Below are 24,364 nucleotides of genomic sequence, written 5' to 3'. Positions count from 1 at the left end.
ATTATTTATTAAATACTTATTTCAAAAATGCACAGGCCCTGAAGAAAACCACTGTGATCCATCTCAAGATGGCAGAGTACCTAAAAAATAAAACCTACATCTGAACATGAAGGATGAAAAGGAATTGAAATTAAGGAGAAAACATTGCAGAGTGATCAGATTCTCTGCATTTGGCAGCCCTTGGTATCAGGTTTCACAGATGTGGTTTGCTGTTGGAATACATAATCAGCATTAAGAAGCCATGTCATCCTAGAGATTACTTTGGGCAGCTGATAGAAGGGGAAACAAAATGTCGCAAGATGTGGGATTAGGCCTACTGCTCATTTGGAGGATAATATCAACCATTTATCATTAGTGTTGATGCATCATTGTGAGAATTGCGTGTCATGAGCCAAAGGCATCAGCATGGTATTAGAGAGATACAAACACAGCCATAAAATCGAAGTTGAACAGAGTGGATTTATCAAAGCTGCTTGTGGAAACAACTCACATTTAGACTTGCTTCATACCCTGCAAATTGCATCAATGTGGTAATTGTTTCTGTCAAATGCTCCTTTAATGACATTCAATGCTTTGTTGTGTAATTGTATTTTCTTTGCATGACATCTGCAACAAGAATTCCATGCTGTGCAAGGCAGGTGAAAGAATTTAAATCGTTTTTGTTATAGCACATAATGTCAGCTTGATTTCTATGCTTCCCTATGCACTACACTGGGCAAAAGTCTCTCTTTCCCAAGGTGGACCAACACCATAATATTGTTCAAAGTTTGAGAGAAGATTTGTAGCTTGGGTGCTCGTTGTTGTGGTTCTGTTCACCGAGCTGGGAATTTGTGTTGCAGACGTTTCGTCCCCTGTCTAGGTGACATCCTCAGTGCTTGGGAGCCTCCTGTGAAGTGCTTCTGTGATATTTCCTTCGACATTTATAGTGGTTTGTCTCTGCCGCTTCCGGTTGTCAGTTCCAGCTGTCCGCTGCAGTGGTCGGTATATTGGGTCCAGGTCGATGTGCTTATTGATTGAATCTGTGGATGAGTGCAATGCCTCTAGGAATTCCCTGGCTGTTCTCTGTTTGACTTGACCTATAATAATAGTGTTGTCCCAGTTGAATTCATGTTGCTTGTCATCTGCGTGTATGGCTACTAATGATAGCTGGTCGTGTCATTTCGTGGCTAGCTGGTGTTCATGGATGCGGATCGTTAGCGGTCTTCCTGTTTGTCCTATGTAGTGTTTTGTGCAGTCCTTGCATGGGATTTTGGACACTACACTGGTTTTGCTCATGCTGGGTATCGGGTCCTTCGTTCTGGTGAGTTGTTGTCTGAGAGTGGCTGTTGGTTTGTGTGCTGTTATGAGTCCTAGTGGTCGTAGTAGTCTGGCTGTCAGTTCGGAAATGCTCTTGATGTATGGTAGTGTGGCCAGTCCTTTGGGTTGTGGCATGTCCTCGTTCCGTTGTGGCATGTCCTCACTATCATGTTATTTCTTTAATATATAAACATGTATACAAAAATAGGTACATAAAAACAGTTTTTTCCTTCCCACCCCCCTCCAATCTGGAGTACTCATTATATAAATCACATCATGGAGTTTTTTTTTGATTTGATAAGATCTGGTGAACCTTGTTATAATTGATTCCCCAGAGACAGATAACCGTACTAACACTTGGTCTCAAGAAACAACATGTTGAGCTTTAGCCTTTTTATCTGTTCTAATGTCCATTATCTGTAGACACTTTTCAAAGGCTTTCTGGCCAAATCACATACTTTGATCAATTTCTCCCTGAAACTTAATAGTTAAAGTTGGAAATAGTTTGGTTTGTAAATTTCTCTTCAATTCGCTGGTTCATTTCTCAGTCTATCTGACCAGAGTCAACCTTCCTGGTTTAAAGTTTAAACAAAGTTTGCCAATTTATTGACAATCAACATTTGTTGGTGCATTTGCTATGGCAATAGCATTATGAGAGTCCATTTGCCAACAAATCATTGACCATGAACTTGTTGGATTGTCGACAAGATCCAACAAGTCCTTCAGATTACGAATTTTAATTGATCTGGTCTATATGAGATTCCAGCCCACATCCACAACAATATAACTGATTCTGAATTGCCATTTGATATGGACAAGTAAAATTACATAAAATTATTTCAGGGTAACCAGGGACAGACTATAAATACAGTCTTACCAACAATATTCACATGCTGAGAATGAATAATTTAAAAATAGCTTATTTACACATACTTTATTTCAACTGTTCTATAAACACAATAGCACCTTCCAAGTCAATGACCTTTATCACTGAGAAGGACATAGGAAAATCGTGCTCTGAGTCTATATCCACATCATAACTTAGCAAGTTCCAGCAAGAGACCTTGCTGTCTCTTTCTGGAACTTGCCATTCATCATCATCATAAAGGTTCATGAATACAGGCTATTACAGTTTTCTTAAGGACAATAAATGGCACCTTTGTCAATCATGACCACACACAAAGAATTCAAACAAAAAACACTGGTGCTTCCCTTTCAAACAGTGTGTTCATTTCCTGAAATTAGAACAGGGTCTTAAGAAATCACAGAGTCAAGATTAGAGTGGTACTGGAAAAGCACAGCAGGTCAGGCAGCATCCGAGAAGCAGGAAAATCCTCTTGCAAGGATGCCTACCTTGAAGTTCTCCTCCTCTCTCTACAAAGATCTTAGTGAGTCTCTCTCACTCACTGCAACCCCCAGGTCATGTCCTCTACCCTGAAGCTACTCTTAGCTACCTTCTCCCCAGCCCCACCCCCCTTCCATTTATCTCTCCACCCCGGAGGCTCCCTGCCTCATTCCTGATGAAAGGTTTTTGCCCGAAACATCGATTTTCCTGCTCCTCGGATGCTGCCTGACCTGCTGTGCTTTTCCAGTACTTAATCTTAACTCTGATCTCCAGCATCTGCAGTCCTCACTTTCGCCTCTTAAGAAGTCACAGTCAAGAGGCTAAAATCACTTATAAAAAGAACATTAAGAGTAGTTTTTCGAACATTATTTATACAGACAGTTTTTACACAGTGAAACTGTTCCCATCACAAAAACTGCTAACCTTCAACAAGGTTGATGAAACAGCTTTTGAAGAAATGAAGTGCTAATTCATTAAAACATTTGAAAATATTTGTCAGCATTGACAATAACGTAATGTTCCAAACACCATCAAATTGTAAAATACTGAAAGGACGTCATGGAAACTTAAGTATTTTGAACAGAACGATCAGTGAATGAATTCTAATCGAGAGTGAGCCAATGTACTTTCATTGCAATTGATTGTTAAGCATCAATTGGGTCTATGGTTATTATGAAAGATAATGACATTATATGATGGCACCAAGTCACTTCAAAAGTAACCAGCACATGCTTTAGACACACCATAGCAATCAAATCCTTCAGAGCTGAAATTAGTAATGAAATTCCGCTGAGCGACATCTGGACAACATTTCAAATCCCAATTCCCTCACTATTATTAAAACCCATTGCAGGACACATCAGTATCCCAGTTGTTCATATGCATCATAAAGGACATAACACTGACTTTCTCTTCAGCAGGACCCCTGCAGCTTTCGGTACTTGGATGGAGCTACTATGATGCCTGGTGAGACTGCGGATTAGGAAATTGGCTTTTTGCCTCAGTTCACAACAAGACCAGATTAATGGCATCAGTTTCCTCTGTCTGCTTGCTCTGAAAGTCATGTTGGCCTATCTTGGTGCATTGATGAGAAACGTAGGACAAAACAGAATGTGAGAAAGTAAGGCAAAACGTACATGTAAATAGAGACAGGCACATCCACACAAACCAAGTGCGGAATGTTTTTGGCAGCTAATCCTCAGCACTCTTTGCTGGAAAGGCAAGAGAGGTCAATTTTGCCTGATAAAACACATAACAGATGTGGGAAAAGGTTTAGAAAACTACCGAATTAAATGCTTTGATTGCTCAAGTACAAAGATTGAAACTGGGTTTAAAATAACAAATTTGTTCAAGAGGTTCAAAAATTGCTCCATAATTCGGTGTGCTACTCTTTATATGTAGCTGTAGCTCAGTGTGGTACAAAAAACAGAACTTTACTAATGGATATAATATGAATGAATTGGAGAAAGTGGCCATAATCATAATTCAAACTCCTGTGAAAACTGAAGTGGGAAATGCATGCATAAGCATAAGATTCTATAATTATGTGACTGGATACAATCTAGATAAAAGGCCAATGCACAGGTATAAAGGAACTTTATGTTTTATTATTTCAGCTTCATTTTAGCACTCTTGCCCCATATCAATTCGAAATGAATGTCGGATGCATGCATTTCAGAGAGATATTGAAATCAGACATTTCTACAATTGATATTGCCGAATAGTCAAACCATTTTCAGCCCTCTCAATGTAGTAAGTGCCTTGAAATAGTAAACCAACAAGTAAAACTGCTGTGCCTCAAATAACTCAGCTAGTATTCCATGCGGTATACCAAATAAACATCATATTTTAGATGAACAATTGCTTTTCTCACTTGTGGGTCCGTGATTTGATTGAAATATACAACTATAAATGGTATGTTGATCTCTGGCATTCATTAAAAACTTACTTCTATAAATTCTTAAATAATACCTTTCCTTTTCAACCAGATACTAGTTTAAGAACTAGTTTAAAGCCAGTATTGGCCAAATATGAAAACTTTAACATTCATGCAGTTTTTCTAAACTATGTTACAAATAAATCTCTAATTGTATCATGTGATTTTCTTTCTAACTACAAAACAAACAAAAACAAATCAAGATAGAAGCAAACTTTACCCAAGTTTCTAAGCAGGAAATGCTACAAGTGAAATCATACTAACATAGTTCAATTTACTAAAGAATCCTAAGGCTGCTACAAGTTCACGAGATTTGTCTGTGTTACGGGTCAGAGGTATGATAGACCAAAGCAAAACAGTACTGAAGGAAAGTCACAACTCAAGTGAAACACTAAAATATGGCCCTAAAAATCAACATATAAGTTGCAATATAACAAACTTGAAAGTGATTGCCAGAAAAAAACCTTATGTACCATGTGGTAATGACCTGGAATCCTACTGCCAATGTGAGTGGTGGGATTGGAGATCAATAATTTTGAAAGGAAATTTGCTAGACTCTTAAAGAAAGTAAGCTTGCAGGCTAAAGTGGAAGAATGGCACGGACAGGACTCTTCCACAGCGATCCAACATGGAATGGCTGGGCTGAATGCAATTACAAGTATAATTCTAGGGAGATCTCTTTATGCCTTGCCAAAAGTCAACTATCAAAAAAATCAGCCAAGTAAAATGGAGTGCCCATTCAGCTCATTTACTACCTGTGGGTTATGCTTAAATTAGATATTTCCTCACCTGTATAAATAGAGTGATTGCACTTGAACAATGTTATTTTGAACAGAAAGCACTTTGCACTGTATTTAAGAAAATTCTGAACAGTAAATGGCTCTTAAGCTAAATGCATTATCACAAACAATAACCTATTGCCTTCACATTCCAAATACTACATATTTTCACGAATATATCCACCTTTTACAAACAAGTGTGACCAACCATGCTTATGCATTCCACAGGCCTGGCTAATGTCTCTAACTACTTTGAAGCTGCTTTTCAAGCTGATTTAGTAGAGGATAAAACAAAACCCTTCAAAAGCATTTGTTTCATGGGTTCTCATCAATAAAAGTGAGATCCTATTGTGTGATGTTGCATTTATTGGTAACCGGAATGAATGTCAAACAGCAGGATAATCACAGACTCTGCTCCTTTCTTCCCCAGCACATCTATAAACATGAACAATTACATAGTAAAATATATGAAGCTCACATATGTCATGAGTACAAATTGATGAAGAACAATGGTTTAAAAATAATAAATGAGTCTACAAAGACATGAGATTGAAACAAACATTATGACAAAATTACTATGTTTGCTATACATCAGTGAATTAACATTTTGTAAACTTCCAGCAGTACAACATCTGCTTTCCTGACAAAGAAGTCACAAAAGAATCATTCCTCTTTGGGTCATTAATGGGGAATGGAGGAGCGGGGCAGTGGAAGACCAGGCAGAGACCATTTTAAACAAAATCCCAGTTCAATTAATTGTATGGTGTTAACTAAAGTAATGTGCGCCATGCCATCAACTGACACCATTCAATCTGGTCTTGCAAAGTGAAGACTGGTGCAAATTACATTGTACTTTCTCTTGATCATTCTAACAAGCACTTAGATTTGTCCTCATCTTAAATTTTCCAAAAAGACTGGGAATTAATGTTATGAAAGGTTACATTCCTTTTACTCTAATTCAGGACAGTATGATCATAAGAACAATAATACAGATGTCCCTTACCTTTTCCATAACAAACTTGCTGTCACTGAAACCGTTGTGACTCCAGTAAATGTTATCATCATCAGTTTGCGCCGATGCTTGTTTGGGGTCACTACCCTATAGTAATGTCTGGAGAAGTTGCCAAGAATTGCCATGGCAGGCAGTATTCTGAAGTGAAACATCCTGTAATTGGAACACAAAGCATGGATTTAACGCCTAAAATTGTACAGTCAGCCTTTCCCAGTGCTGCTTATGTACATGTTTTCTCTTGACAGTTTGGCTACCTTGCTTGCATTCTAGCCTCTGAATCAGGTTAGGGAGTTCAAACCCCATTGCAGAATGCAAGCACACAATGTGGACTGTAGTTTCAGTGTGGTTGTAACAGTGTTGTTGGAGGTACCATCTTTCAAATGAGACACTAACCAGAGACTGCACGTATCTAGTCGTACAGATGCAAGAAAGCCTAACACACTAGTTGAGGAGGAGTGAGAAGTTTACCCATTGTCATGCTACATTCCCACTCTCATGGATACCAACAGAAATTGATTAACTGGTCATGTATTGTAATTACTGCGTGCAGAACACCATTACATGCAGATTAGCTTCTACGTCTGCCTTCATAACAATAGTCGAGTGGATGAACTTTGAAAGAAACTAATTGATGAAACAAAAATCCAAAGACTTCATTAAGAGAAGCAGATGTTCATTTTCTCAGCAGCCATAAACAAGCAGGTTCAAATATATTGGAAGAGAAATCTCACAATTAGCTTTCAGTAAGTGTAATTCTCAGATTTTCTAACAGGTTTTGCTAAAGTGCTGCTCATGCCTACCTCTTTTTTGAAAGCACAGGACAATTTCCTGTGCATAACCAATGTCTATTTCACATTTGACTGTTCAGTTGTAAACATCTCTCCAAAAGAATAAAGCAAATCAAACATTGTGTGAGAAATACATTAATGAAAACAATACTTCATCCCAAAACGGCTTGACAAATGTTTTTTAGAGGAAGTCTGCATACTCAAGTAAAATAAGGTCATTGTTTTTTCACACTTACTGTCAGGTAATCTCACTGGAGCACTTGAAATAGACAAAAGTGCTCTCTTTACTGAAGCAAGTCAAGATATTTGACAGTCAGAATAAATTTAAAACCCTGAAGATACAGTTAAATTGTAGTGATCAATTTACCCCGTGACACACAGCAGCTGTTCATGTTTCTCCACTTTCATGAACAAAATTAACTTGCCAAATATGTTTCGATAAATTACTAAGGAACACCATACATTTTCCACAATCTTCAGGCAAGTTCATGTTTCGCCAGAAACTGCATAGAAATCATCTGTTGGGTTGTGGCAGCATGATAACGACTTTGCTGCCCTGCAAACGTGGTTTTAAGAGGTGCTTTCAGTCATGATTGGTACATAATTATCTTTTTACCTTGACCTTGAATGAATCCCCATTCCCATGCTATTCATAATTCGGCAATGAGGTATCCTCATGTATACAATAGCATTTTTGTCCACTAACTTGCCTTTTCCACCACCATATGATTCAGTTGGTAGAGTGCTCATCCCCCTCAAATCTTCCCAGGCCCTCCCCCTCCCTTCCTTCTCTGATCGACCCTTCCTTCCAGCTACCAACTGGATTCTTTCCTCCCATCTCCTCACCAAGTTGTACCCTCTATCTGCATTCACCTACCCCATCCTCACCACCCCCCTTTATCTATAGCTCCCCTTACATCCACCCCACTGTCCTGAAGAAGGGTTGCATCTGAAACGTTGACTTCTCCATCTCCTGATGCTGTCTGGCTTGCTGTGTTCTTCCAGGCTCCTGCTTGTCGACCCCTGAGACAAAAGGCTTTCAGTTCAATCCTATGATTAGGAGTTTGATAATAAAACCTAAGCTGATACTGAGGAACTATTCACCGTTGGGAAGGTGCTTTATCCAAATGGAATTTTAACCCAAGTCTCTATCCTTTCAGCTAAGTATAAAGATGACAACTCACTGTCCTGACAGATGCACCTGGTATGCAACTCACTGATCAGGAAACCATCTAACAGTTCACCCGCACCTTCTCAAGAGCAGTTCGGGATGGCCATTCAATGCTAGTCGAGCCAGTAGTGCCCACATTGCCCGAATGAACAACTCTGAATCTCTTTCCATCACCTACTTTCTCCAACTTCAAAAACCTTCTTTCAACTTATCTCTTGTTTTGTCACCAATTAAATTGGTGGTGACAAAACAGCAATGTCATGTGTCACAAAGCTGGCCCCTTTTATAGAAAAGCTGTTCCTGTTCTCAAGGATACTGTACCATTGATTTTTTTCAGAGGGGTCATAAAACCCTCCTGGCTCCGAGGTGACTAGTTTGGTACAGAAATGAAAAAGGCTGCTGAGAGGCCTTTTGTTTATATGAGACTTCAGGCTAAAAAGTGGTCATGTGTAATGAAAGGCGAGTGGTCAGCTCTCTAGCCGAGCAGTTCAACCCAGAGTTCAGTTGGGTGGAAACAGGCTGCTAAACATTCTCTCTTTCTCCTTCTGCCCTTCTAACTTCAACCTGTAAGCATTTCTTTTATTTTTACTGTTTTTAAGGGGGTTTGCTTATTGAGACTGTTGTGTACATTTAGAACAGCATAATTAAGTCTAGTTGGATGGATTGAGTTCTGTAGGGGTTCTTTATTCTGTTCTTTGTGTTTCAATTTTGTGAATAAAAGTTTTGTCTGTTTTAAAAACTGGTAGTCAACCTAGTTAACTTACTCTGGGTAATTTTCACTGTACACTTACCAAAACAAATTGTAAAGTTATGGTCTGGGTTGCCTGTTTAAGAATGTTTTGAGTAGTCTGACCTCATCCATAACACATGGAACCAGCAATCCAGAACCTCATGTTCTAAAGGCTCAGGTTTGAATGTTACCATGATAGATGGTGCTTTTCGAATCCAATAAAAACACCTGGAATTTTAAAAGCAAGCTGAATGGTGTCTCTATAAACACCATCAATTGTTGTTAAAATGTATCTGGTTCACTCATGTTCTCATGGAGGGCATCTGTCATTGTTACGGAGCTGAAAAATGTGCTGCTGGAAAAGCTCAGCAGGGTCATACACCATCCAAGGAACAGGAGAATCAACATTTCGGACATAAGCCCTTCTTCAGGATTCTCCTGCTCCTTGGATGCTGCCTGACCTGCTGCACTTTTCCAACAACACATTTTTCAGCTCTGATCTCCAGCATCTGCAGTCCTCACTTTCTCCTATCTGTCATTGTTAGCCAGACTAGCCATCACGTGTTGACTCTTAACTGCCCTCTGGGATTTAGAAATGGGTGACAAACGGTGGCCCTATCAATCAGTGATGCCCACTTTCTGACAAATAAATATAAAAATAATCTATCTGAAGCGCTTCAAGAAAAGTCTTCAGTAGCATTTTCCAATTGTACAATCACAACCAGAGGAATGGGAGCACCATAGCTCTAAGTTCGCACCCCAAGCCACACAACATCTTGACTTGGAACCATGTCACCATTCCTTTATCATTGATGGATCAAAAACCTGGAACTCTAAAGACACTGTGGGACTATCCACTGTACATGTACTGGAGTGGTTGAAGAGGACTGCTTATGACACTCAGGGGCATTTAGGGATGAGCAATAATATTGGCCATATCAGTGATAAGAATGAATAAAAATATCGGAAGCCCAAACACCTTAAATAAAAGCAAAATAGTGATGTTGGTAATCTGAAGAAAAATCAGAAAGCACTATAAACACTCAGATGTGGCAGCCACTGTATAAACAGATAGAGTTAATGTTCCAAATCAAATATGAATATTTATGTGGAACGAGATCAAGTTAAATAAAAAAGCGTTAAGTGGCACCTGATCATGCTAACAAAATTGAGGTCACAAAGCACAGCAGGCCCTAAATTGTTAACTAAATTTTGCATTTTATGAAGATTAACTAACCTCTCTATCAGCTGATTATGATTGGATTTACAAAGATTTAAGGATTATTTGTAGGTGCAGCTGGAGGATAAGCTTCATTTTTTTAAAAAAAAAGAGTCAGAGAGTTATACAGCATGGAAACAGGCCCTTCAGTTCAACATGTCCATGCCAATCAGATATTCTAATTTAATCTAGCCCCATTTGCCAGTATTAAGTGCACATCCCTCTAAATCCTTCCTATTTGTATATCCATCCAGATGCCTTTTAAATATTGTAATTATACCAGTCTCCACCACTTCGTCTGGCAGCTCATTTCACACACGCGCCACCCTCTGCATGGAAAAAGTTGTCACTTAGGTCTCTATTGTATCTTTCCCCACTCACCTTAAACCTATGTCCTCTGGTTTTGGACTCCCCTACCCTGGGGAAAACACCTTGACTATTCACGGTATCCATGCTCCTTATGGTTTTATAAACATCTGTAAAGGTCACCCTTTTGCCACTCTAGGGAAAATAGCCCCAGCCTATTCAGCCTCTCCTTGGAGCTCAAAATCTTTAACCCTGGCAACATCCTTGTAAATCTTTTAGAACATAGAACAGTACAGCACAGAACAGGCCCTTCAGCCCACCATGTTGTGCTGACCATTGATCCTCAAGTATGCACCCTCAAATTTCTGTGACCATATGCATGTCCAGCAGTCTCTTAAATGTCCCCAGTGACCTTCCTTCCACAACTGCTGCTGGCAATGCATTCCATGCTCTCACAACTCTCTGTGTAAAGAACCCACCTCTGACATCCCCTCAAATCCTTTCAAGTTTCACAACATCTTTCTTATAGCAGAGAGAACAGAACTGAACACAGTATTCCAAAAGTGGCCTAACCAAGGTCCTGTAGAGCAGCAACATGACCTCGCAAATAGAAACACTCACAATCTAAGCTAACTTTCTTTTAGAAGGAATGTACGATGTTTAAGTGTGCATGTACTCTGGGTGGATGACCATTCCAAAATTAATGCAAATTCAGAAATCCTCTCTGAATTTTGTTTTTCTTGAAGTCTACTTAGTAAAAAGCCACAAAAGGGAGCCACATTGTGTCGGCATTGTGGAATGAGCAGAGATTGATGTAGTGTAATGTCTTGGCTATAACCCTCAAGACTGGAATGCCCAACTTCATTCAAGCTGCATTTGAAAGCTGTTATCATAATTTGGTAGATTTCTATGGAGAAAGAAAGATAAACTTTACAAACAAATGAAGGAAACCTCAACCTCACAATGATACTACACATTGACAGGATCAATGAAGGAAGTTGCAAACAGAAAAATTGTAATCCAGAAAGTTTTCAAGAGAGGTGGTGACAAACAATTATGTTTTGTGTGTGGTTGACCTGTCACATCTGCTCATTCTGCTGTAGCTGTCTGGAGTTCACTCAGTGCTTTTTTTAGATTAGACTTACAGTGTGGAAACAGGCCCTTCGGCCCAACAAGTCCACACCGACCCGCCGAAGCGCAACCCACCCATACCCCTACATTACCCCTTACCTAACACTATGGGCAATTTAGCATGGCCAATTCACCTGACCTGCACATCTTTGTGACTGTGGGAGGAAACCGGAGCACCCGGAGGAAACCCACGCAGACACGGGGAGAACGTGCAAACTCCACACAGTCAGTCGCCTGAGTCGGGCATTGAACCCGGGTCTACAGGCGCTGTGAGGCTAACCACTGTGCCACCGTGCCGCCCACAAAAACACAGGTTTTCATAACACTTTCAAACATTTTATCAAAGATATGTGGTTGTGGTGCACTCCAATATCACTAACTTGTGGAAATTGATATTTGAGTGTTGATATAAAAAAAGTCAACTTATTTTACCTTGTTGTTAAACTATCCCAAATCTACTGCAAGTTCCCCGATTTACAAATAAAAACCAAAATAAGAGCGGAAGAATACCATCCAGCCCCTAAGGCCTGCGCTTCCATTCAATAAGATCATGGGCAACCTGTTTGTGTTTCAACCCTCAATAACCATTACCTGCCTAACAAGAATTATTCACATCTGTCTTAAAAATATTTAATGACCCTCACCTCCACAATCTTTTGGGACATAAGAGTTACAAAATATCCTTCAGAGAAAAAACAAAATACTCTTCATTTCTGTCCTGAAAGAGTGAACAATGCTACTAGATGAGCCATAGGAGGAAACATCTTTTCCATGACCACCTTGCCAAGACCTTTCAGAAGCCTATACATTTCAAATAAGTGACCCTTTATTCTTCTAAACTCCACTGTAAACAAGCCCAGCTCATCCAATCTATCGTCATAATACAACATGTTCATTCCAGGTATCAAGTGGGATGAGGACTGCAGTTGCTGGAGATCAGAGTTGAGAGTGTGGTGCTGGAAAAGCACAGCAGGTCAGGCAGCAGCCGAGGAGCAGGAGAATCGATGTTTCAGACAAGAGCCCTTCATCAGGCCTTGATTCGCCTGCCTAACCTGCTGTGGTTTTCCAGCACCACACTCTCAACTCACTCCAGGTATCAACCGAGTAAACCACCTCTGAACAGCCTTTAATGAATTTGCATTCTTACTTAAATAAGGAGACCAAAACTACACAGTGTTCAAGATGTGGTCTCACCAATGACCCGTGAGCACAACATCCTTACTTTTACATTCAATTCATCTCCTAATGAAAGATAGCTCCCTATTTGCCTTCTTTATTACATGCTGTACCTGTAACATGTGGACCATGACATCTAAATCTCTTTCTACCTAGTAACTGTGTAGTTGTTCTCCATTTAAATTAAACTCTTCTTTTCTTATTCTTCATGCTGGACTGAATAATTTCATATTTTCCCACTTTATACACCATCTGCCAGATTTCACCCTTTACACTATATCCATTTCCAACTTCCTTATGACTTCTTTACAATAATAATTCCCTACCCATCTTTAGCTATCGTGTCTTTGCTCCCCTCTCTGAAATCATTAATGTAAATTATGAAAAGTTGAGACCTTGCACAGACCCTTGTGGAACTCCACTTATCACATCTAGCTAGTTAGATAAAGACCCATTTATGCAAATTCTGTTTTCTGCCAGTCAATCTTCTATTTGTGCTAATTATATTAAGACCTACAATATGAATTTTTATCTTCAGCACAAATTTTTGGTGTGGGACATTTGCAAATGCCTTACAGAAATCCAAGTAGAATGCACCTAAGAGCTTTCCCTTTATCCAAGGCATGGGTGTTCGTCCTTCAAAGAATAAAAAGTGAGGTCTGCAGATGCTGGAGATCACAGTTGAAAATGTGTTGCTGGTTAAAGCACAGCAGGTTAGGCAGCACCCAAGGAACAGGAAATTCGATGTTTCGGGCCAGAGCCCTTCATCAGGAATGAGGAGAGTGTGCCAGGTAGGCACCTCCCTACCTTTTATCTTAGCCTACCTGGCATACTCTCCTCATTCCTGATGAAGGGCTCTGGCCCGAAACGTCGAATTTCCTGTTCCTTGGATGCTGCCTAACCTGCTGTGCTTTAACCAGCAACACATTTTCAACTGTGATCTCCAGCATCTGCAGACCTCACTTTTTACTTGAAGATTTTAACCTACTGCGAATCCTCTTGCAAGGATGCCTTCCTTGAAGAAGCTCTCTTCCTCCCTCGCCCCCTACCTTTTATCTTAGCCTACCTGGCACACTCTCCTCATTCCTGATGAAGGGCTCTGGCCCGAAACGTCAAATTTTCTGTTCCTTGGATGCTGCCTAACCTGCTGTGCTTTAACCAGCAACACATTTTCAACTGTCCTTCAAAGAATGCCAATAACTTGTTTAAATGTGATTTCCCTTGGACAAAACCATACTCTTCCTGATTACCTTCAGCTTTACTGAATGCACAGTTTTAGTCTCTTTAACGATCGATTCTAACAACCTTCTCATGACAGACGTCAAGCTAACTGGCCTATAGTTTCCTGCTTTCTGTCTCCCTCTCTTCTTGAGTACAGAAGTTCTATTTATGATTTTCCAGTCCAATGGAACCTTTTGGAGTCCAAGGACTTTAGAAAAATGTACCTACTACCTCATTAGCAACTTCTTTTAAGACCCTAGGCTGACGTTCATTAGGCCTAAAGAACTATTAGTCTGCAGCTCCATAAGTTTACTTAGTAAACACCCCTCATAATTGTAATTTTACCAAATTCTTCTCTCTTATTCACCTCCTAATTTGTACTCTCTATACTGTAGACAAAGCAAAATATCTGTTCATTTAATTCATCATTTCCCTATTATCTACTATTAACTCCCCATCCTCACTCTCTCAAGGACCAACACTCCCTTTACTTACTCTTATCCTTTTTAGCATCTTTAATAATTGCTTTTGCATTCCAATATAGCTTCCTGTTCAAGTAATTTCTTCCTCCCGATTTATCTTTTAGTCATTCTCTATCACTCTTCATATTCCACCCAAGCCATGTAAAATTCAATCACGTTCTGGTTGCTGCGATCAAGCAGTGCCTCAATTTTGAGTCATTATTAATTATTTCACACTACACAACACCACTTTCAATGTATCTGGTTCCAAAATGTGCTGTGCTAAGAAACTACCTCTAAAGCATTCTATGAATGCTGTATCCAGTCTACCACTGCTAATCTGTTCTAATTTATTTGTAGAATAAAGTCACTTATTGAGGTCTTTTATCTCAAGCTCCAATATTACTACCTCTGTACTTGTCGCACATTATGGATACTGTCAGGTGGCCTGTAGACCAAGCCCACTGATTACTTTGTTCTACTACTATTCCTCATCTCCACCCAAAACCAGTTCTTTATTATGATCTCCTGAACAAAATGTCATATCTAATTTTTGGCATTTTTGATTAACAGTGCTTCCCCTTCAACTTTACATGGTTTCCTGTTTTTCTTGAATGCCATATAGCCCTCAATTATCAGAACAAAATCCTTGTAAACCTGAAACCATTTCTCCCTAAAGTCTATCAGATCGTGTTCATTGATAGCACATATTTAAACAATGTGTTATGAATGCTACGGCATTTAGACACAGACCTTTACTTTTGATTTTTTTGTAATCTTGGTAAACATCTAGTCTTGAATGTTTTTCCCCTGTGTGTCCCTTCCTACTATTCTCAGACCCTCACTTTCCATAAAATACTACGTTCCTCTCTTACCTTGTGGCCACACTGTTTCACATTTGACAATTTGCTTCCACTATTTAGCTTAAAACTCTCTAGACTTCCCTAATTATGTGGTTCTCAAGAATACTGGGCACAGCACAGTATAGCTGTGAATGTGTAAATTGTCCCAACAATACAGTCCCCATTTTCCCAAGTACTGGTGGCTGTGGCCCACAAACTGGAACTTGCTTCTCCCACACAAGGCTGAGTTAGATTAGATATTTGTAGATTAGGTTCCAGTGTGGAAACAGGCCCTTCGGCCCAACAAGTCCACATCGACACTCCGAAGAGTAACCCACCCAGACCCATTTCCCTCTGACTAATGTACCTAACTTATGAGCAATTTAGCATGGCCAGTTCACCTGACCTACACATCTTTGGATTGTGGGAGGAAACTGGAGCACCTGGAGGAAACCCACACGGACACGGGGAGAATGTGCAAACACCATACATACGCCTGAGGCTGGAATCGAACCTGGGACTCTAGTGCAGTGAAGCAGCAGTGCTAACCACTGAGCCATCGTGCCACCCCATATTCATTATATGAGTTACATATTCATTTTTCTAATTCACATGCAGCTTGTGTCAGAGATTATAACCCTTGAAGTCTTACTTTTTACTTCCATGCTAGGTCCTCATACTCCCCATGCAGAACCTCTTTCCTTGTTCTCTGTTGAGACTAGAGAGACTAACTCTTCATCTCACTTACATAACAGTCTATTTCCTGACACAGCTAGGAACATCAATGAATTGAATAATGCTAAACACTGGAAGTTAAAAGCTGGTTAAACAATCTTTTACCCTCATGTCTATGTCATTTGAATCAAACAGAAAATACCATAAGATACACAAATGCAAATATTTTTATATCAACCTGTTCAGAATCAACCTGTTCAGACTTGTGAAGACATGAGACACTCTTTGGAGGAGGAGGAACCTGGGTCTTCTGGCCCAGTGGGAGGGACACTACTACCACATCACAAGAACCACTCCAGTATAAAAATCTTGGCTCATCGTTGCTCTCTCCTAACTGTCTTGTAACCAGTTTGATATCTATCCTGCCAATATCTTTGAATCCCATGGTTTTTAATTTTCTAATTAGCAAATATTTTTGCACAAAGTTAAAAATGTTTTAGAAATCAGAAATAGAATTTATGAACCAAAGCACTGGTAATCAACTGGAGAAGGATGATTATACATATGGTAAAAGCATTTTTGATTGCTAACAGTGCACTGAACAACTAGGTCACGTCAGTGCTGCTATGTTGCAAAGCTATTTTGTAAAATTAAACAATTCTTTCTTTGGTGACAACAGTCAAGAGGAGATGAGTTTGGGATACACTATTTCTTCAATGTCCATATTATCAACAATGTCTCAACACCACTCTCCCATTCATCCTAAGTGATGTGATATGTTTTTCACAAACACAATGGAGGAACAAAGTAGGACGTGACAAGCACATGGAAATAGTGGAGCATTTAGATCACATTTAACAAAAGTAATTTGATAGCTTTATCCTATGATTACACAACATTTTAAAAATTGCAACATACCTATAAAACAATCTAAATTTTCAAACACATACTTTGCTTAGTTTAAAAAAAAACACACAATATCAGGTTTTTAAACTTTGTCCATCCCAGTCCAACACTGGCACCTGCAAATCAGACTTTATGCATTGATAAGTTGATTAAATTTTACACCTTGTAAGTAACTTTAATTGATAATCAAGTAGCATGCTTAAAGGTTCCTTGTGATGAACTATTTGTCTAATCATGTTTTATCAAGAGCCTTCTGAATCATCTCAGTGTATTAATTTCAGAACCTATCATGTAGTACTAGTAATAAGACTCATTGCAACACTATGAGTTCAATGCACAGCAGTAGTACATGGTGGATGTTCAATGCACTTCAACTCATAGCAGGCTCCCAGGCCAGACCTGTTGTGCAAAAATATCAACATGAAATAAAATAGTCCAACAGGATTGAACACTGCATGTCTTTCACCACAGTCTGTACAGATTCCAATAACTTCTACTAAGATGAAGAGTAAAAGGCTCAGAGTCCTGATGAATGAGATTAGACAGACAAAAAAGTATGTCGCAAATCAGGAAGTAGTGGTAATTTGCCACAAAATGTACATTCTAAAATTGCTGGAAGCATATGGGAGGTTGGAGTCTGTAGTTTTCAATGCCTTAGAAAGAATTAAGTCAGAGTAGTTGACTATGTCAAATTCATACAAATTTAGATAAATCTATGAGAACCCAATGGAGCTTAGAAGGAACAGGATGAAAATTTACAGGATCACTGGCAACTGGAATATCAAAATAGTAAGAAATACATTAATTTTGCAATACAGTGACAAATGGCGACAGATTGAGAAAAAGGGAGATGCAGTGAAATCTGGGTGTCCTTGAACACTAGTTGCTGAAAGTAAACATGCAAGTGCAGCAGGCAGTGATGAAAAGAAATGGTACATTTGGCTTCACAGCAAGTGAATTCAAATACGGGAGCAGGATATCTTGCTGCAATTGTATTGGGCATTGATGAGACTACACCTGGAATACCGTGTTCAGCTTGGGTCTCATTATCTGATGAAGAATGTTCCTGCTATGAAGGGAACAAAGGGGTACCAGCTTGATCCCAGGGTTGGCAGAACTGTCACATGAAGATAGTTTTTATCACTCTATCTTCACTGGAGTTTACAATGATGAAGGGGGATCTTGTAGACATCTATAAAATTCTATGAGGAATGGGCAGAATAAACAGGGAAAGGACGTGCCCAATGATCTACAGGTCACAGTTTAAGGATACAGGGTGAGTCTAATTGTCTTCCACAGAAAGCAGTTGAGGCAAAAACATTGAATGTTGTCAAGAAGGTTAATAACAGAATGATTGCATCAAGAAAAGGAGTACATTTGTTACCAATTACTGGGAGGACAGAGTCCTGAATGAGTCAAGGTGCTCCCATCCAAGAATACTTACTGTATTCTGTTACAAACAGTAAGCAAGTGTCAAAGCATTAATATCCATATTCCTGGTTAGGTTAGAGCAAAGCCTGGCTTAGTGAATTTATATACGGTCCCTTTTAAAGTTAATTAAATCAATTAACATGCCACTGGATATGTTCAACAATTATGAACAGAGAGACAGTTGGTTAATTTGGCCAATCCCAAAAATTAAAAATGGTCACATTTTACTAAATATCGTATTCACTTCAACCACTCCTTTTTTTTTAAAACTAAAACTATTTACCATTTCATTTCTGAATTTGTTTTTTTAACAAGACTCACCTACATTGCATGGCATAATAGAAGTTCATGCTTGTATTGACACAAGTTGACTCAACACACCATAAAATGCATGCCACATACCTCACTTGACTTATGATTCCCAATGGAGTTCAAGTTTTTGGCAGTTGGCACCTTTCAGGTCACAAACTGTAAACAAAAAAAAGTCCGAATTTTAACAATAAAAATACTAGTCTAGAAATATAAATGGGCCAGACAATGTATCTGGAGAGAAGTCAACATTTTCAGCAAGGATTTCTTCAAAATTTAATAATTGCTTTTATGGCAAGACAAGATGATTTTTTTTTAAATGATTGGGGCTATTAAAAGGACTGACAGTGAAAAACCACACTCAGTGCAAAAAAGGAGAATGAAACACTTGATTGGTCTTCCTAACTGTGCTTGGGGTTTCACTGCTGCCAGCTCCGATGCAGAGATGGCCTTTGAAAACCCTAAATTCTTTATGAACAACAGGTTTTTCCACTAACGATTATCTGATTTTATTGAAAAGCATGATGATTATTTTTGAATTGAAGAAGTGTGATAATCATTTATTGGAGCCAGTTTAGTTATTGTAGAGCAGACCAAAAATTGTTCAAACTGTTGAAAAGATGGTAACTAATTCAAGTGAAAAACGTTACATGTGTGACGGCTCTTGTGGCACAGTGTATTGTCTGAACCTCTGAGCCAGGAGACTTGGGTTCAAGTCTCACTTGCTTTGGAGGTGGGCAAGAACATCTCTGAACAGGGTGATAACAAAATATCTACACAAGACAATATCTCCTTTTTGGAAAGCATGCAATAACAGTTCTTCTTAACTCAAAATGACTTAATCTTCATGCTGCATGCTATCAAACTTTATTGATAAAGTTTAAAAACTAAGTTTGATGCCAAAGAAATCCTTTCCCTGACTAAGAGGTCATCTTGGCAAATGTAATACTCAAATTTATATTTCCGCTTTCATGCATATTGTTTGATTTCCTCAAAGTTAGGAATACCAGACATAGTCTCCATTTTAAGACATGCAGAGATTTCCTCATCTTCATTCTCAATGGAACTGTCAAATTATACTGCTCTAAAATGATGTGAAGAGCCTTGTTAAACCTGCCAGTGAATTAAAAAAAAACAGAAAATTTCAAGTAAAACAGGAAGTACTGTTTTAGGGAATACATAGCAAATTCACCAGACTTTGAGTTGTTCTCAAACAAACAAAAACTCTAAGTGCCGGACAGTTAACATTCTGAAGAGGAGTCATAGGACTCAAAATGTTAACTCCGATTTCTCTCCACAGATGGGCGGCACGGTGGCACAGTGGTTAGCACTGCTGCCTCACAGCGCCTGAGACCCGGGTTCAATTCCCGACTCAGGCGACTGACTGTGTGGAGTTTGCACGTTCTCCCCGTGTCTGCGTGGGTTTCCTCCGGGTGCTCCGGTTTCCTCCCACAGTCCAAAGATGTGCGGGTCAGGTGAATTGGCCATGCTAAATTGCCCGTAGTGTTAGGTAAGGGGTAAATGTAGGGGTATGGGTGGGTTGCGCTTCGGCGGGTCGGTGTGGACTTGTTGGGCCGAAGGGCCTGTTTCCACACTGTAAGTAATCTAATCTAAGATGCTGCCAGATCTGCTGATGAGTTTCTCGAGCATGTTGTTTTTGCTTGTTTCAGATTTCTAGTATCTGCAGCTCTTTGTTTTATTTCCATGAAGAGTTCTGACAGGTTAATGTTTCAGGTGTGAATAATGAAGGCGAACCAGTCCTTTCTTTTCATACCACCCAGCAGAATTATGACTCCCCCGTACCCCAGAATGCTGTTTCAATCCTCTGAACAGGAGACCTGCAAGAAGATGAGCTCATCAATAAGCCATATCTCTCTCTCACTTTATGGCAACCAAATAAATCATAATTTCACTTCAGATTTTCTTTGATCTCCAACATCATTTTATTCCCCAAAGTTTTTTTTATTATTGTAATGGAACTGCTTAACAGCCACACGGGTACTCCTCTCCTTTTAAAACTACAGGATCAGCAGTCATTGATGTGGAAATATGACTGTTTAACTGCAAAACCCAGTCAACCCGGGTAAGGCAAAGGGTGGAGGGGTTTGCTTTTTAATCAACAACTTGTGGTGCATGGACACTGCAACCCTGGACAGCCATTCCTCCCCAAATCTTGAATTCCTCACCATCAAATTCCATCCCTTCTATCCACAATGAGAATTTACCACTGCTACACTAATTGTTGTGTACATACCACAACAAGTAAAGGTTGAGGAAGCTCTGGATGTGCTGTACTCCACCACTAGCACCCTGGAGACAGGACACCTGAGGCCCTGTTTATTGTGACAGGCAACTTCAATCAAGCCAATCTATGGAAGGTGTTGCCCAAGAACCACCAGAACATTACCTGCCCCACTAGTGGCCCAAACATTTTAGACCACTGTTACAACACTGACAGATGCCTACCGCTCCATTCCCCACCCTCATTTCAGGAACTCTGACCACAATACTGTGTTTCTTCTCCCTGCTTACAGGCAAAAGCTCAAGCAGGAGACCCCCCTAGTGGATATAGGTCCAGTGCTAGTCGGAGGAGGCAGAGGATCAACTCCGGTGCTGTCTGGAATCAGCTGATTGGGCCACGTTCAAACAGTCCGCAGGTACCTTGGACGAGTACGCCACCACCGTCACAGATTTTATCAGCAAGTGTGTGGAGTACTGCATACTGAGGAAGTCAATCCAGGTATTCCCCAACAAGAAACCCTGAATGAATCAGGCCATACAGAACCTGCTAAAAAACAGGTCAGAGGCCTTCAGATCAGGAGACCCACACAAATATAAAGAATCCAAGTATGACCTTCCCAGAGTCATTAAAACAGCCAAGGACCAATATTGATCCAAACTAGAGACCCAGACAGACACCCGGCAATTTTGGCAAGGGCTGAATGACATCATAGGTTCTAAAAATAGACCGTGCAAGATAGCAGACGATGAGACATCCCTCCCAGATCATCACAAACCTTCTATGCTCGTTTTGAGCATAATTTCAGCTGAGGAGTAACACCTATTCCAACAAGTCCTCAGGAGCCTATCCCAACAGTCACTGCATCAGAGGTCAGATCAGTTTTCCTTTGTGTGAATCCAAGGAAAGCGATGGGACCAGACGGAGTACCAGGCCGTGCACTCAGAGCATGTGCAGATCAACTGGCAGAGATCTTCTCGGACATCTTCACCCTCTCCCTGCAGCAGGCCACTGTCCCTGCCTGTTTCAAGGGGCCAACATCATCCCTGTGCTGAAGAAGGCTCATGCAGCATGTCTCAATGACTACCGTCCAGTGGCCCTAACCTTGGTGGTCATGAAGTGCTTTGAAAGGCTGGTCATGGTATTAATCAACTCCAGCCTCCCCACTACTCTTGACCCACTCCAATTTGCCTATCGGACCAACAGTTCAATGTCAGATGCCATATCACTTGCCCTTCACTCCTCCCTAGAATACCTTGATACCAAGAACAGCTACATAAGAATGCTACTCATTGACTACAGTTCAGCCTTCAGCAATATTATCCCCTCAAGACTGATTACTGAACTTAGTGATCTTGGATTAAGCCACACTCTCTGCAACTGGAGCCTCAGTTTCTTAACCCACAAGCCACATTCAGTGAAGATTGAGGACAATATTTCATTCTCACTAGCACTCAACACTGGAGCCCCCCCACCCCCCACCCAGAGGTGCTCAGCCCCCTACTGTACTCACTGTATACCCATGACTGTGTCACCATATACCAGGCTAATGCCATTTATAAGTTCGCTGATGACACCACCATAGTTGGTCAAATCTCAGATGGCGACGAAACAGACAGCAGACAGGAGGTGGAAGACTTGAAAAAACGGTGCACTGAGAACAACCTAGCTCTCAACACTGTCAAAACCAAGGGACTCGTTATTGACTTTTGGCGGGATGTTATTCATGCCCCCCTGTGCATTAACAGCACAGAGGTGGAACGAGTGGAGAGTGTCAAGCTCCTGGGAGTGGTCATCAACAACAAGCTTTGTAGGAATCTTCATGCAGATGCAGTGGTTACAAAGGCCCAACAATATCCCTTTTTCCTCAGGCAGCTGAGAAGATTTGGCATGATAGCGAATGCCCTTGCCATCGAGATCATTCTGCCTGGATGTATCACTACCTGGTACGGCAACTGTACCATTCAAGATTGGAGACGGTTACAGAGAGTGGTGAACTTGGCCCGGACAATCACAAAGACTAACCTCCCATCAAAGAATCCATCTACCAGGCCCACTGTTAAGGAAAGGCTGCGAGCATTCTCAAAGATCCATCCTACCCTGGCAATACTTTTCTACAACCTTTACCATCAGGGAGAAGGTACAGATGCCTGACCACACACACCAGCTCGTTTCAAAACAGTTTCGACCCTATTGTTGTTAGGGTACTGAATGGACTCACCAACTCTTAGCATTCGCCTGTAACTGTGTTTTTGTTTTACCACCGTTTATCTATTATTTACTTACCTATACTATTGAACTATGTGATCTGCCTGTATGGCTTGCAAGACAAAGGTTTTCACTGTGTCTCTGTACACTTAACAATAAATTCAATTCATCTCAAGCAGAATTCCACCAAAAGTCCCAAGAAATACATCTTGAAATGTCCAGTAATTTGATTGGCTAGGGTCAACATCATGTTAAAGAAATACCCACAAACATTTCAGATAAATAGCATGACAAACATGAGGCAGTTAGAAGTGATCTGAGGAAAAGATGTGATAGATGACAGCATGCAAGCTTAAATTATATTTTATTATAGTATTCCAGTATTGTTTAAAATTGGATTACAAATCTGCAGTGTTTAAAACTGCCGTAGAGATTGTGAAATCAGGTTGCATGCTTTTGACTTCCCTCATGTTGCCTCACTAATACTTGAATAAGATACTCAAACATCATAATCAGCTCTTCAATCACTTTCATCTAATAAAATCCGTGTTCTTTGTTTCTCTTTCATTTGTTAATGTATGACTTAACAAGAAACATGATTTATAGCTTTTAAAATGTGAAACACAACATTCGATTTACCTATTGGGAGTGATTGGGAATTAGTACACGGTTTTATCAGCAGCATAAGATATTTATTCCTCATCCAAGGCACAATATCTTGAAACAAAAACACAAAAAGTATTATTCATTTGAACCAAAGGAGCTGTTTATTCTAATATTATATAGCGTGTACATGAAGAGTGATCAAATCCTATCTAGTTGCATTAGCTCATGCCAATTAGAAATGTGGAAAGGGATCTACGGATCACAAAACAATTCAAACATAACTGATACAATGCAAGTTTCAGCTGCAACAGTTTAAAAAAAAAACTTCTGTTGTAAAAGTAAATGATGAAATAGAATTGAAAGATTTACTTTTCACTTAAAACATTTTCCTCTTTGGATGTTCAGTAAAGTTAAAAAAGCCCACATCTGTTTCCTGAATATAAATTAACAACAGTCAACAGATTTGGATACACTTCAACACAAGGTAAATATGGACATGCCCAGATTTTTGATTGTTTGCAGCTAGCAATAGACATCTCAGAAAGCTTATTTTTTGGCCTTGAAAGAAGGCAAACCA

General features: G+C 39.9%; 1 protein-coding gene across 10 annotated transcripts in view; it reads right to left on the bottom strand.

Annotated features, from left to right (window-relative positions):
* micu1 (mitochondrial calcium uptake 1) overlaps positions 1 to 24,364 on the bottom strand; it is a 109,614-nt gene that overhangs the window by 74,839 nt on the left and 10,411 nt on the right. For 6 of the 10 annotated variants that reach the window (XM_060854247.1, XM_060854250.1, XM_060854246.1 and 3 more), the window contains 3 exons: positions 23,821 to 23,898; positions 18,828 to 18,893; positions 6,360 to 6,521 (listed from right to left, as the gene is read on the bottom strand). In XM_060854247.1, coding sequence (XP_060710230.1) covers positions 6,360 to 6,520 — 161 coding nt within the window. In that variant the 5' untranslated portion in view covers position 6,521; positions 18,828 to 18,893; positions 23,821 to 23,898. The remainder of the gene's footprint in view (positions 1 to 6,359; positions 6,522 to 18,827; positions 18,894 to 23,820; positions 23,899 to 24,364) is intronic. The other 4 variants (XM_060854253.1, XM_060854248.1, XM_060854255.1 and 1 more) reach the window with 2 other exon arrangements.

The sequence above is a fragment of the Hemiscyllium ocellatum genome, chromosome 43, assembly GCF_020745735.1.
Source record: "Hemiscyllium ocellatum isolate sHemOce1 chromosome 43, sHemOce1.pat.X.cur, whole genome shotgun sequence".
Lineage (NCBI taxonomy): Eukaryota > Metazoa > Chordata > Chondrichthyes > Orectolobiformes > Hemiscylliidae > Hemiscyllium > Hemiscyllium ocellatum.
Note: the sequence above shows the minus strand (reverse complement) of the source record. Positions and strands in the feature narration are given on the sequence as shown.